Source organism: Elephas maximus, chromosome 18 (assembly GCF_024166365.1).
Source record: "Elephas maximus indicus isolate mEleMax1 chromosome 18, mEleMax1 primary haplotype, whole genome shotgun sequence".
Taxonomy (NCBI): Eukaryota; Metazoa; Chordata; class Mammalia; order Proboscidea; family Elephantidae; genus Elephas; species Elephas maximus.
The window spans coordinates 6562945-6578640 of NC_064836.1; the positions used below are offsets into that span (position 1 = coordinate 6562945).

At 38.2% G+C, this 15696-nt stretch overlaps 1 protein-coding gene across 11 annotated transcripts in view; it reads left to right on the forward strand.

Annotated features, from left to right (window-relative positions):
* PTPRC (protein tyrosine phosphatase receptor type C) overlaps positions 1-15696 on the forward strand; it is a 137409-nt gene that overhangs the window by 63076 nt on the left and 58637 nt on the right. For 6 of the 11 annotated variants that reach the window (XM_049857680.1, XM_049857679.1, XM_049857681.1 and 3 more), the window contains 6 exons: positions 1924-2070; positions 2973-3050; positions 4424-4450; positions 5646-5846; positions 7144-7272; positions 8622-8759. In XM_049857680.1, the coding sequence (XP_049713637.1) occupies positions 1924-2070; positions 2973-3050; positions 4424-4450; positions 5646-5846; positions 7144-7272; positions 8622-8759 (720 nt within the window). The remainder of the gene's footprint in view (positions 1-1923; positions 2071-2972; positions 3051-4423; positions 4451-5645; positions 5847-7143; positions 7273-8621; positions 8760-15696) is intronic. The other 5 variants (XM_049857683.1, XM_049857687.1, XM_049857688.1 and 2 more) reach the window with 2 other exon arrangements.

Below are 15696 nucleotides of genomic sequence, written 5' to 3' on the forward strand. Positions count from 1 at the left end.
ATGTGGGAAGCTTCTTGGAGGGTGAGTAGGGGCCACGGAGCAGCGTGGGAACGTTGGGACAATGGCTGCTTGGGGATGCAGAGGCAAACTAGTCAGAGAGGAATAGAATAGAAGGTGAAAGAAGATTCAGAACAAACCCAGCTGATTCTGAGACTTTGCAGAGGGGTAGTTCTGTGTTTAAAATGGTTTAAAGAAGGGTAGGGGGGTGGTAAATAACTAGGCCTTCTCCTGTCCTACTTGTTCTGTTGGGGTCCTCATCTGAGGACCTAGAACTTAAATCTATGCTATTTATTCTAATCTGTAGGTATATGATTTTGTTATATTTTGGGGGTAAGTGGAGTTAAGTGAGCTGAGAACCAAAGTTTATCTTTTGTAAGACACATTCCCAATTTTAATGGAGTGTATGCATGACATTATAGACTACGCCCATGAGTAGTTGGGGGATGCCTACAGGCACACACCATCTGCAGAACGTGCGCGCACTCATCAGCCTGCTGAAACACTGAGAATCTCACCGAAAGCGAGAAACTCATCTCAAATCATTGGATTGATGTCCTCAGGGATCCTGGTCAGCAAAATAATCAAATGAGCTTGAATAGGGGCTGGGTTTTACTTATTTTACTTTTGAGGTGAAAACTAGCACAGTGCTTGTTACCTAGAAGGCACTCAATGCAGATAAGCTGACAGATTGATAGTGCTGCAATCCTGCGTGTGATGTCTGAGGAAAGACACCCCCTGCATTAGATGCACTGAAGCCTGACGAGTCCTGGAGGACTAAAATGTGCAGTTTCTCCTGTTGCAACTTTTCACTCTATAATAACACTGAGCTCATAAGTGACTGGAAAACAAGGCAATGATGTCAGTATATCGTGGAGGTTTGTTGATTCCAAAACCATTTGATTTTTCCTGGCAAGGGGAGCCTGAAGAGTGAAAGTAGAATTGTAACCTTGAGCTAGAAAAGAAAAACTACCCATCTCAGCTGCTGCACAACAGGAGCTCATTCAGCTCTATTTTAAGAAAATTAAAAACTAAGCACATGTACCCAGGGCCTCTCCCTGTAGATACCTACTCCCGAGGGAAGCTCTCAGCACATGTTAGGTGGCACTTCCTCCTGTGCCAACCTTCACTTGGCTTTAGAAACTCAGAGCTCCACTTCCATCTGCAAGGCCTCAGTGCTCAAGCCAGCATCAAGCTCCACTACTCTGGTGCATTTTTAATGTCCCCTAGGGCAGCAGCGCAGTGGTTAAGAGCAATGGCTGCTAACCAGGAGGTCGGCAGTTTGAATCCACCAGCTCCTCCTTGCAGACCCTATGGGGCAGTTCTACTCTGTCCTATAGGGTTGGTATGAGTTGGAATTCACTCGATGACAATGGGATTTGGTTTCAGGGTAGTTCTCAGAGTCCCTGGGTGGTGCAAATGGTTAAGTGTTCCATTACGAGCCAAAAGGTTGGCAGTTTGAACCCACCCAGAGGTGATTCGGAAGAAAGGCCCTGTGATCTCCTTCTGAAAGGTCCCAGGCTTGACTTGAAAACTCTACGGAGCAGATCTATTGTGCACACTTGGGGTCACCGTGAGTTGGAATCAACTCGACGGAAACACACAACCACCAGAACAGCCCTTGGCCAGGAGACTTGGCCTCCTGCACGGTCCAAGCTAGTCCGTTAGGTCCCAACTCTTTTTTTGAAACGTGTGCTCTGCTTACAAAGTTGCATACGTTTCCAGTGGTCAGCCTCTAAGCTCATCTTTCCCATGAGCCTTGATGTTTTTAGTGGAGTTCCTTGGAACAGGTGTATGGTGGCATAGCAGAAGTGCTTGTGTGTGGTTCTGCCCTAGCTTCAAGGGGTCATGTTTATGCTGGCTGTCTGACCGTTGTCCTTGTGTGGCAGGAACAAGTGACAGTGCTGATGGCCTTTCTGATTGCAGGTGTCCCAGAAGACAGCAGCACATTCACCACCTCTCCCGCAGACACGGCCTCCACGTCCGTAGCCCCCCTCAGCCCTGCACACAGCAGCCCCACGGCTGCTTTACCTTCACGCACCTCCAACACCACCACCGGCCATAACTCCTCAGGTTTGACTGTGTTGCTCTGGGTGTTTTAGGCCACGGGTGATGAAATGGAAACTCGCACTTCAACGCAGCTCTTTCACACCAAGCAGTATTTGCAGGCATACTGTTTTACAAATTTGTATATCTTGCTACTAAACTAGGCAGAAGAACCTTGCCGCTAAGCTTTTTCTAGGCATATTTTATTTTATTATTAATATTATGAAAGTTCATGGCAAAGTAGAAAGATAACAGATGTATAGGTCAGGGATCAACTCCAGCCTCTCCAACTTTCTAGCTGACCTTAGGACAAGTTACTAACACTTGCTCAGGGTGAGTTTTCTGTTCTGTAAAAATGGATATACTAATACCCGTTGTGTAAGGAGTGAATATGTCAAAAGCCCGGTATATAATGAATAGAGGTTCCCTGATGGCACAGTGGTTAAGCGCTTGGCTGCTAACTGAAAGGTCAGTAATTTGAACCCACCAGCTGCTCTGAGGGAGAAAGATATGGTGGTCTGCTCCAGTAAAGATGAGAGGCTTGGAAACTCTGTAGGGGTAGTTCTATAGGAATATTCCAAAAGAGCAACTGGATTCCTTATTAGAATCTAAAATAAAAGAGAAAGATTAGTTAGAGGAAGATTGCACGTCAGGTAAGAATTATACCAAGGAACGAATAGTTTCCCTTCAACTTAGACAATATTTATTTCAAATTACTTGAAATATTAGTTATCTTAAAGAGCGATTTGTAGATAAATCTTTGATTCACTTTATTACTTAAAGAAGAGAATAAAAGGAAGTGTCAATTCAAACAAGAACTCCTAGAACAAAGAATTCAGTTAGGAAATGATCTTTGCTGAAGAGTTTTTCCCTCACCCTTCAAAATGGTAAACTCATTAACTTTTATCCTTCTGTTCATTTCCTTGCAGATCCCCAACCGAGCACTGCACCATCCACTCTGAACACTTCTGCAACCACTGACCTTCCAACCACTTCCACAATAATAGGTGACAACCTTACCCTCAGTCACGCAGTCACAGCACCATGGGCCTTGGGGCATGCTCACAGAAGGGCCCCCTACTTGTTCTACCTTGGGGTCTTTTCTTCGAGTAGTTCAATTATGTGTTCTAATCCGGAGGGTGTGGAACAGCAGCTAGTCAAAAGCCTTCATTTATTTTAGCAGTGAGGCAGCTAATGGGATCAGGATATTATAACACCACTGTCATTACCCATCGCGTAGTAATGACAGCATAGCCCAAGAGTTGTTTGTTTTATGAATACACTGGAGAAATGACCAAATATGTTACAACTTCTGTCTCTAAGAATGGGTTCAGGTATTAGTCTGAAAAAGAACAATCATATCAACGGTGCTCTCTGTTCCAAGTGGTGAGTAGTAGAGGCCTGGTTGCAGAGTTCCAGGCAAGTGTGGGGGCTAGGAGGAAAGGAAGCTTAAAGGGAATGGACACAGCAATTATGGGATCTGTAAAGTGGAGTGTCTGGTGGTGCAAATGGTAAACCCACTTGGCTATTAACTGAAAGGTTGGAGGTTCAAGTTCACCCAGAGCTGCCTTGAAAGAAAGGCCGGTTGATCTACTTCCAAAAAATCATCCATTGAAAACCCTACGGTGCATGCTTCTACCCTGACACACATGGGGTCGGCATGAGTCAACTCCATGGCGACTGGTTAGTCTGTAAAGTCGATCAGCGATGGCAGAGCTTGCAAGCCTACTGTTCTCCCCCAGTCTTCCAACTAGAGACAAAATTAGCTGAGAAGTCAGCTTCCACAAGGCACAATTTCATCTAGTTCTTCAGCTGGATTCATATATTCACTCAGGATACTACTCAATTTGTTGAGAGAGCACTTATTAACCTGACTGTAGTATATGTGCAAAGAGCTTTTCAAAAGTTAAACCAGAATATGAAGCAACACATTTTTTCCCCCCTTAACCGATGTGTAAACTACACTGTCTAACAGTTGTATTAGACTCACCTGGACTTATTTGGAGATTAATCAAGGCAACGAGGGCCTTGAAAATACTTTTGGCTGCACGAACATTTAGCCACCACAGCATACCACAATCGGATGAGTCCTAGAAAAGTCTTGATTTTATTACCCTCACCCTCTGGTTCACTGGTTAAGTGTATGAACATGTTTTATTGAACAACTTCATTCGTTTGTAATATTTAAAGTCTTGAGATCAAAACATAGTACTAAGCATGGTAAACCCTGCATTATTTGTTAAATCAAACTAAACAGACATCATAGTTTGCAAAGTCAAAACATTTTAAACCACCTTTCTTTGAAATGACTATAGCAGAGATGCTAAAATAAAATTTTAATAATTTGCATCCCTTTTTTTTTTTTTTTTTTCTGTTCCAGCTGCTGCTCCATCTAAGCCAACATGTGGTAAGTTTATTTACTTTGGGGCAGCATGTATTATTTTGGAGGAGCTCTTTAAAGTTTCCTGTCTTTATTCCAACCTTCCAAGACCTAAACTCACTGACTCTAATTTCTCACCAATGATTAACTCCCGATCTTAAGAACCAATGTCCATCAGCGGCAAGAATCTTTGACTTCATCTTCAAACCTCGTTTGGGATACCATGATTAGCTATCGCTGAGAAACTTTGGTAAAGCTACTTCACTTCAGTTTGAGTATTTGGAAAATAGGGTAATAGCAAGTTTGTTCTGGAGTGGAGTCAAGGATTTAGTGCGATGATAAATGTAATATGGGGGTAATTCCTTCAAGGGTTATCAGGAAGAAAAACAGTTGGCGTCTTTCTCTCTTGCCCAGTCTATGGCCTGGCTCAAAGCAGCTACTTGAGAATAGTTTTTATCTATTCTTTTCCTGTTTCCTTCCTTTCTTCTCAGTGGAAGTAGAGTTCTTCCTCCTGGTCAGGGCTTATCCCTCTGTTTCTAAACCTCTTCCATTCCTCCTAACTTGTAATACTTGGTATATCAGACAAACTCTCTCCATCTCTTTGAACACTTTACTTAGTTATTAAAAAAAAATTTTTTTAAATATATATATTTTTATATACATACACATATATGGAAACCCTGGTGGCGTAGTGGTTAAGAGCTATGGCTGCTAAGCAATGGGTTGATAGTTCACATACACCAGGTGCTCCTTGGTAACTGTATAGGGCAGTTCTACTCTGTCCTGTAGGGTTGCTATGAGTTAGAATTGACTTGATGGCAATGGGTTTGGTTTTTTTTGTTTATATATATATATATATATATATATGCATCATTCAACAAGCAATTATTGATTTTTTACTAATGACAGGTATGATGCAAGGAGCTGGATCATGGTGATGATCATAATCGATTGGCCTTTGCCCTCATGGAATTTACAATCCAGTTAGGAAGACAGACATTAGCCCAATAATCATCCAAATATAAACTTGCAAACTGGGAACATTGATAAGGGAACCATGAAAAAATAGTATATAGAGGGACCTGATGTGTTTCTCCTATTTTTCATATTCCTGTGGATATTTTTTAGTGATTTCATATTTTTGAAACTATATGTTAAAGCATTTTTATTTTTACAGATATATTCACTCTGAAAATAATAGAAAATCATTTTTTTCTTTCAGATGAAAAGTATGCTGCAATCTCTGTGAATTACTCATATAATAGCATAACCAACTTATATACTGCAGAGCTAAATACTACAGACAAAGTGAAGTGTAACCCTCCATGTGCAAACCTATCTGAATGTAACTCTATCTCTGTTAATATATCCGATGATTCATGTGTTCCTCCTTTTAAGGTTTTAGAATTACATGTACCACCAGGTAAATATCAACGTACTTCTCTTACAAAAACAGTAAAATTTCATGTGTGGTGTATTGTAATGGTCACAGGAATAGGGTTGAGGGAAATGAAGTCAGCAATGTAAAAGCAGGAGAATTTTCTGCTCGCCTAACCCAATAAAAGTTGTGATATTAGCCTTCTGTTTTTATCCCTCAGCCCTCCCCTCATCTTTTACAGAGAGGTTCTTGCAGATTAAATATAATGTATCCTACTAAGTGATTATCCAGAGAGCTGGTGGTGCAGTGGCTCAGAGCTATAGCTGCTAACCAAAAGGTTAGCAGTTCGAACCCACCAGCTGCTTCTTGGAAACTCTATGGGAAGTTCTACTCTGTCCTATAAGGTCACTACGAGTCAGAATTGACTTGACGGCAATGGGTTTCAGTGATTATCCACTGGCTTTTTTTTCCCCTCCTTTATTTAATTCAAGTCATTAAATGCGTATGTACATATATTTATCCTTTTAAACACAAGTCTGGAATATTTGGGGGGGAATACAAAAAGTCAAGAATGTGATGTTTGTGGAAAGAAGCCAAATACTTTCACAAAAAGCAGAGTTTTAGTCACACTAAGGTAATCAAGATGGCCTGCCAACTAAACCACTACCGGGAAAAGAAAGGGTCTAAGGTGTCAGGTAGATTCCACTGAAGCATATCCCAGCAAAATTTTATCCTAGCAAAATGCATTTTGAAATACGAATTTAGGGGCTGTGCTACTTTTAATGTCTCGCATCATTAAATAATTCAAGATCCTTGATCAGTTAACATCTAAATAGGTTAGAATCTAACAGCTAAAAAAAAAAAAAAAAGCCTATTTAATTTATTCATTTCTCTAAATATGACAGAAATAAATGATCAGTTAAACAAATAAAATGACAATTTTTAAAAATCTCTTTATTTACCAAGAGAGAAACTCCCAATACTCTGTGTAATAATCATTCAATTAAAAAGAAAAGAGTAAGGGACAAAAATGAAGATATAAGTAAGAAAGCAAAATGGAATAAATATTTTCAAATGTGCAAAAATGGCAATTTTATCTAAACGCTGGCTCAGGTTCCATTTTTCCAGGTAACATAAATTCTGCATAAAGTGCTATCAAAATGGATGATGTTAAAAAAATAAACTAATCAAGAAACATCAAACTCTGAGATAAATGATAATTTTTCAAAAGCAATCTAAATGCTTGCATTCTATCTCATGGTATAATTTTAGTGACTGTAATTGATAATATGGCAAAATTATGAAATATTGATCATGTCATATTTCTATATCTCCTTGACAGATCGTAGGAATTTTCAGCTACATGATTGTACAAAGCCTGAAAAAGCAAATACTTCTATTTGTTTAGAATGGAAAAAAACCTCTGACTTGTCCTGTGTAGAAAACAATATTACCTACAAATTTCAATGTGGTAAGAATATAGCATTGATCAGATTACTTTTGGGGGTAGAAAATTGCTCCAGATATTGTCTAATTATCTTTTCTACCTTTCCCTCCCTCCCTCCATTTTTCCCTTCTTCCCTTCATTCTTTCTTTTATTTTTTCCCCCCACTTTTGGTCTGTGGTGTGTTTGGAGTCAAGTAATTATATTCTCTATTAGAAACCTTGGTGGCTTAGTGGTTAAGTGCTAGGCCGCTAACCAAAGGGTTAGCAGTTCAAATCTGCCAGGCGCTCCTCGGAAACTCTATGGGGGCAGTTCTACTCTCTCCTATAGGGTCGCTATGAGTCAGAATCGACTCGACGGCACTAGGTTTATTAGATACCACCGGCCTGAAATTTAACACTACCTAATTCACGAAGTGGAAACTCTGGTGGCGTAGTGGTTAAGTGCTATCGCTGCTAACCAAAAGTTCGGCAGTTCAAATCCACCAAGTGCTCCTTGGAAACCCTATGGAACAGTTTTACTCTGTCATATAGGGTCGCTATGAGCCGGAATCGACTTGATGGCAACGGGTTAGCTGGTTGGTTGAATTCACAAAATAGACAAATACTCCTCCTGACAAATTTTTAAAATGGTAAAAGTCAATTAATTTATAAGAATTTTCATGGCAGCTGTCATACACAAGGCATTGTTAAAGAGATTATGGGAAAAAGAGGTTATAAGGGAATGATGATACGCATACTCTGTTAGAATGAGAGGAAAACAAACATAAGATTAAATGGTTCAAGAATTTAGCTTGTCAACCCTCCAACAATAAATTCATAAATAAGTGCAAGCAAATTTGGATGATACTGAAGTGGAAAAATACAGGAAAAATATTTTTGGAGGGGCAATAATTGAAATATCATTTCTTAACACTTTTTGGGTGTATTTGAATTTAATGAGATGGAATCTCCCACCTCTTGGCATAAAACAATCTGCCAGACCATATTTGGCAAGTTACAGGCACAGGATGGGTATGGCAATGGTTGTAATCATTATATACCAGCTATGGTACAAGTAGTATGAGGAAAGCAAAAGCAAACCTATGCTAGATTGGTGATAAAACACTGATTTATATAGAAAATTTATTAAGTAAATGCTAACTGGGGCACAATCTCAGTTTTTGAACAGAGATTGCTGGTATTAATGCTTCATTCTTGGATCGGTTAGAGACAAACTTAGTTTAACTTATATCTGCTAAATATGTTCTTCAAAACTGAATGCAGCAAAACCATGCATTACTTATTTTTATTATCTTATTTTTTATCATTTTCCTAGGTTTTCAATCTAAATGTGATGTATTGTGTTAATATACTGAAATGTAATATTTATTTCAGGTAATACTTCATCTAATGCGAGCCAAATTACATCGGAAAATCTTGTACCCAGAAAAACTTACTATTGTGTTTCAGAAGTATTTTATAACGAACATAAATTTATCAGGGAAGAAAAATCTATCGAAACAGATTTTGGGAGTGAGTATATCTTATAATATATGTAAAATTGCTCCTCTATTTATGTTCTTATAATTTGTTGGGAATCACAGAAAATGATGGTAAAGATTTAGAGGATGGATTTCAGAAAGCAGATTTATATCAATTTGTAAGTTGGATTTAGAAATAAGTTGATAGGGTCCAAACCTCTGTCAAGTGTTTTGGAAAGAAAACTGTGAGATAAGTAAAATGTTCTGTTCATTCATTTCCCATTTCAAGTTCTCTTTCTTCCTGTAGCATCATTTACCTCTTGGTGCGCTCCTGTACCCTCTGCCCCTCTATCAGATCCTGCTTCTTATAGAGAGTTCTTCACTTAACTTTGATATAATTGTCTGTAGGGAGTTAGGTACGATCAGCCTGCAATTTAACATGATCCAAAGACTCAAACAGAAGAAGACTATACTCAATTGCAATTTCGGGCATACAGATCAGAATGCTTAGATTATCTGAACAGAGTATCGTTCTTGATACACTTAATATTAAATAAGTTATGGCACGGTTTCCTCACTTAAGAGAGTTAACCCAGCTTCCATAAATTTGCAAACAAACGCATCAGTATAAACCATGAATAGGATTTCCAATTCAAGAATGTGAACTGAATACTCAACAGAACATCTTTTCCCTACTTCAATCAGTGGTTAGCAACCAAGAAACAAGAATACAGGTTATCAAACAAGAAAACGAGTCTTAGAAAACATTTGCAAGTGATTATGGAAGAGAAACTACATAAAATATAGCACTGAAAGAAGTCAGTGGATGACTTAAATAGCATGCTGAATGTATCTCAGGAATGTGTTAATGAACAAAAAGATCAGAGGGCATCTCCCTAAATACAAAACCAAAAACCCATTGTTGACTTGATTCCAACTCGTAGTGACATATAGGACAGAGTAGAACTACACCATAGGGCTTCCGAAAAATTTTTTTTTGTACTCTTATTTTTTGTATTTATTGAGCCATCTTTCTCTCTTTTTTTGTGGGCTTAGGTGAAGGTTTACAGAGCAAAATCGCTTCTCATTAAATAATTAATGCACAAACTGTTTTGTGACATTGATTGTCAACCCCTCAACTTGTCAACACTCTCCCCTTCTCCACCCTGGTTTCCCTGTTTCTATTCATCCAGTTTTCCTGATGCTTCCTCCCTTCTTGTCTTGCTTTTGGGCTAGTGTGCCCCTTTAGTCTCATATACATGATTGAACTACAAAGCATGTTCCTCACAGGTGTTATTGTTTGTCCTATAGAGCTGTCTGGGGCCCTGGTGGCACAGTGGTTAAGAGCTCGGCTACTAACCTAAAGGTCAGCCATTCAAATCCACCAGATACTCACTCTTAGGAAACTCTCTGGGGCAGTTCTACTCTGTCCTATAGGGTTGCTATGAGTTGGGATCCACTCAATAGCAACAAGTTATAGACCTGTCTATTCTTTGGCTGAAGGGTGAACCTCGGGAGTGACTTCAGTACTAAGTTAAAAGTGTGTCTAGGGGCTAAACTGTTAGAGTTTCTTCAGTCTCTGTCAGAACAGCAATTCTGATCTTTTGTGTGTGTTAATTTGAGTTTCGTTCTACATTTTTCTCCAGCTCTGTCCAGAACCCTTTATCGTGCTCTGTGTCAGAGGAGTCGGTGGTGGTAACCAGGCACCATCTAGTAGTTTTGGGCTCAGCTGGGTGGAGGTTATGGTAATTGTGGTCCATTAGTCCTTTGGACTAATCTTTCCCTCGTGTCTTTGGTTTTCTTCATTCTTCTTTGCTCCAGCTGGGATGGGACCAGTAGATGTATCTTAGATGGCTGCTCACAGGCCTTTAAGACCCCAGATGCTACTCGCCACAGTCTGATGTAGAACAATTTCTTATTAAACTATGTTATTTATGCCATTTGAGCTAGATGTCCACCGATACCATGGTTCCAGCCCTCAGTCCTGTAACTCAGTGACTCAGTGAGTTTGGATGTGTCTGTGAAGCTTCTATAACTTTGTCCTGGTCAAGTTGTGCTGTGAACTGTCTTACCCTTCACCAAAGTTACCACTTCTCTGCTATCTAGCTAGTGTTTTTCTCTCCTTACCCCTCCTCTTCATCATAACCGTCGAAGATTGTTTCTTTCTGTGTGTAAACATTTTCATGAGTTTTTGTAATAGTGGTCTCACAGTATTTGCCCTTTTTTTGAATGACTTCTTTCACTCAGCGTGATGCCCTCCAGATTCATCCATGTTGTGAGATGTTTCACAGATTCATTGTTGTTCTTTATGTTTGCTTAGCATTCCACTGTGTGTACATACCGTAGTTTATCCATTCAGCTGTTGAGGGACACTCAGGTTGTTTTCATCTTTTTGCTATTGTGAATAATGCTGCAATGAACATGGGTGTGCGTATGTCTATTCCTGTGATGTCTCTTATTTTTCTAGGCTATATTACTAAGAGTGGGATAGCTGGATCATACGGTATTTTTATTTTTAGCTTTCTAAAGAAGCACCGTATCATTTTCCAAAATGGTTGTACCATTTTGCATTCCCACCAGCAATGCATAAGAGTTCTAATCTCCCCATAATCTCTCCAGCATTTGTTATTTTCTGTTTTTTTGATTAGTGCCAGTAATGTTGGGGTAAATGGTATCTCGTTGTGGTTTCGATTTGCAATTCTCTAATGGCTAGTGATCACGAGCATTTACTCACGTGTCTGTTGCCTGCCTGAATGTCTTCTTTGGTGAAGTTCTGTTCATATAATTTGCCCATTTTTTAATTGAATTATTCGTCTTTTTGTTGTAAAAGTGTTGGCTTTTCCTAAAAATTTTAGAGATTAGACTTTTGTTGGATATGTCCTAGCCAAAATTTTTTTCTCAGGCTGTAGGTTCTTTTTTTTACTTTTTTGGTGAAGTCTTTTGATGAGCATAAGTGTTTTATTTTTAGAAGATCCCAGTTATCTAGCTTATCTTCTGGTGTTTGTGTATTGTTAGTTTTGATTTGCATCCTATTTATCCCACATATTAGGGTTAGCATTGACCTTATTTTTTTCTTCCATGATCTTTGTTGCTTTCAGTTTTTTATTTAGTTCTTTGATCCATTTTAAATTAGTTTTTGCATATGATGTGAGATATGGGTCTGCTCTCTCTCTCTCTTTTTTTTTTTTAACAAATTGGCATCCAGTTTTGCCAGCATCATTTGTTAAAAAGACTGTCTTTTCCCCATTTAACGGACTTTGGGCCTTGTCAAAGATCAGGTGGCAGTAGATAGATGGATTTATATCTGGGTTTTCAATTCTTTTCCATTGGTCAATGTGTCTGCCATTGTACCAGTACCAGGTTGTTTTGACTACTGTAACTATATAGTTGGTTATGAGGTCAGGTAGTGTGAGGCCTCCTTCTTTATTCTTCTTCAGTAATACTTCTCCGGGGCCTCTTTCCTTTCCATATAAAGTTAATGATTCATTTTTCTATCTCATTATATAATGCTATTGGTATTTGGATGGGGATTACATTGTATCTGTAGATTGCTTTGGGTAGAATTGACATTTTCACAAAGTTGAGTTTATATATTCATGGGTATGGTATGTTTTTCCATTTATGTAGGTCTCTATTGGTTTCTTGCAACAGTGTTTTGTAGTTTTCTTTGTATAGGCCTTTTACGTCCCTGGTTAGATTTATGCCTAAATATTTCTTTTTCGTTATTTTAGGGGCTATTGTATATAGTATCATATCATCCACGAATAGGGATAGTTTTATTTCTTCCTTACCAATTTGGATCCCCTTTATTTTTTTTTCTTGACTTATTGCTCTAGCTAGGACTCCCAGCACAATGTTTAATAGAAGTGATGATAAAGTGCATCCTTGTCTTGTTTCCATTCTCAGGAGGAATGTTTTCAACCTCTCTCCATTGATGATGATGTTGGCTGTTGATTTTGTATAAGACCAAAAAACCAAACCCGTTGCTGTCGAGTTGATTCTGACTCGTAGTGACCGTATAGGACAGAGTATAACTGCCCAATGGGCTTTCCAAGGAGCCGCTGGTGAATTTGAACTGTTGACCTTTTGGTTAGCAGCCTAGCTCTTAACCACTATGCCACCAGGGCTCCAGATTTTGTATAAAGCCCTTTATTATGTTGAGGAATTTCCCTTCTGTTCCTGTTTTAGTGAATATTTTCATCAAGAATGTCTTTTCTGTGTTGGCTGAGATGATCATGTGATTCTTCTATTTATGTGGTGGATTACATTGATTGATTTTCTCATGTTGAGCCATCTTTGCGTACTTGGTATGAACACCACTTGGTTGGGATGTATTATGTATTTTCTTTTACATGATGCTGAATTCTATTGGCTAGAATTTTGTTGAGAATTTTTGCGTCTATATTTATGAGTAGTATTGGTTTGTAATTTTCTTTTTTTGTGATGTCTTTGCCTGGTTTTGGTATCAGGGTTATGTTGGCTTCAAAGAATGAATTTGAGAGCATCCTTTCCATTTCTATGTTCTAAAATAGTTTGAGTAGTACTGGAGTGAGCTCTTCTCAGAATGTTTGGTAGAGTTCTCCATTGATATGCTACCTGGGCCAGGATTTTTTTTTTTTTTTTACCTTTTCAATCTCTTCTCTTGTTATGGGTCTGTTCAGATTTTTAACCTCTGTTTGTGTTAGTTTAGGTAGGTAGTGAGTGCACTTTTAGAAGTTTGTCCATTTCCTCTAGGTTTTCAAATTTGTTGGAGTACAGTTTTTCATGGTACTCTGTTATGATCCCATGTTATTACTCATCTCATTTCTTATTTGGGTTATTTGCTTCCTTTTCTGTTTTTCTTTTGTCAATTTGGCCAACGATTTGTCGATTTGGTTGATCCTTTCAACGTCCCAATTTTTGGTTTTGTTGGCTCTTTCTATTGTTTTTCTATTCTCTATTTCATTTATTTCAGCTCTGATCCTTATTTTTTCCTTTCTTCTGGTGGCTGAGGACGTCTTTTCCTGTTCTTTTTCTATTTGTTTGAGTTGTAAAGCTCACGTTTTTATTTTGTCTCTTTCTTCTTTTTTGATGTGTGCATCTATTTCTATTAACTGACCTCTGAGCGCTGCCTTTGCTGTGTCCCAAGGGTTTTGGTAAGATGTTTTCATTCTCATTTGATTCTAGAAATTTTTTGATTCCATCTTTGATAACTTCTATTACCTAGTGGCTTTTTTAAGCAAGGTGTTATTCAGTTTCCATGAATTTGATTTTTTTTCCCTTGCTTTTCCTGTTATTAATTTCTACTTTTATGGTGTTGTGTTCAGAAAAGATGCTTTGTGTTATCTCAGAGTTTTGGATTTTGTTGAGGGTTGCTTTGTGCCTTAAGATGCGATCTATTCTGGAGTATGTTCCATGTGCATTGGAAAAGAATGTGTACTTTGCAGCTGTTTGGGTGGAGTATTCAATATATGTCTATGAGGTTAAGATGTTTGATTGTGGCCTTTAGATCTTCTGTATCTTTGTGGAGTTTCTTTCTAGATGTTCTGTCCTTTACTGAGAGTGCTGTATTAAAGTCTCTTACTATTACTGTGAAACTGTCAATTTATCTTTTCAGTGCTGTTAGTTTGTTTCATGTATTTTGGAGCCCTGTCATTGGGCACATAGATATTTTTTACAGTTATTTCATCATGGTGGATTGCCCCTTTAATCACTGTATAATGTCCTTCTTTGTCTTTCATGGTGGATTTTGCTTTAAAGTCTATTCTATCTGAGGTTAGTATTGCCACCCTGAACTTTTTTTGGTTGCTGTTTGCTTGATATATTATTTTTCATCCTTTAATTTCTAATATATTTATTTCTTTGTGTCTAAGGTGTGTCTTATAGACAGCATATTGATGGGTCATGTTTTTTATCCGTTCTGTCACTTTCTGTCTCTTTATGGGTGCATGTAAGCTATTTACATTTAGTGCGATTATCTGTGGTATAAGTTTATTGCTGTCATTTTGTTGTGCACTTTTTTGTGGGGCTGAGATTTTCTTTGTTCCTTTTACTTTCCTGTGCTGAGTTCCTTTTGTTTGTGGAATTTCTTTTCATTTCTCTCAGTATTGTATATTTTGTGTTTCCTGAGGCTTTCTGTTTTTCTTCTTTATATCGATGAGTAGGTTTGTTAACTTTCTCTGTGGTTTCTTTGAAGTTTTCCCTTATTTTCCTAAGTTTGAACCAGTCTTTTATTACTCAATATTACCCTGATTTCCTCTCCGTTGGAAAGTTCTGTACCTGCAACTAGTATTCCCCCTTTTATTGTCTTGATGTTGTTGGTATTTACAGATTGACATGTTTAGTTCCCTGTTTTACACCTTTTAGCTTTGTTTTGTCCTTGAGAATTCATTACCTAGGTTAGTATCTGGCTGAAAATGGCCTATGTCCTAGATTCAGGTTGTTGTCTGATGTTGTTGGTTCTCTAATCGAAGGACTCCCTTTGATAATTCTCGTAAGTTTGGTTTGGTTTTTACATATTCCCTTAATTTCCGTTTATCTGGAAATGTGCTAATTTCACCACCGTATTTGAGAGTTTTGCAGGATATATTTTTTTGGTTGACAGTTTTTTCCTTTCAAGGTATTATACATGTCATGCCATTGCCTTCTTTCCTGCATGCTTTTTGGCATGTCATCAGAACTTAGTGTTATTGTTTCTCCTTTGTATGTGACTTTTCGTTTTTCTTGAGCTGCTCTCGGGGTTCTTTCTTTGTCTTTGCTTTTAGCGAGTGTGATTCTGATATATCTTGGTGTCTTTCTTTTGGGGTGTATCCTATATGAGATTTGTTGAACTTCTTGGATGGTCAAATTTTCATCCTTCATGATATTAGGGAAGTTCTCTGTCAGCAAATAGTCAGTGATTCTCTCTATGTTTTCCATTTTCTCCCCCTGTTCTGGAACTCTAATTATCTGCAAATTTTTGCTCTTGATTGTATCCCACATAGTTCTTAGGTTTTCTTCATTTTTTTCTC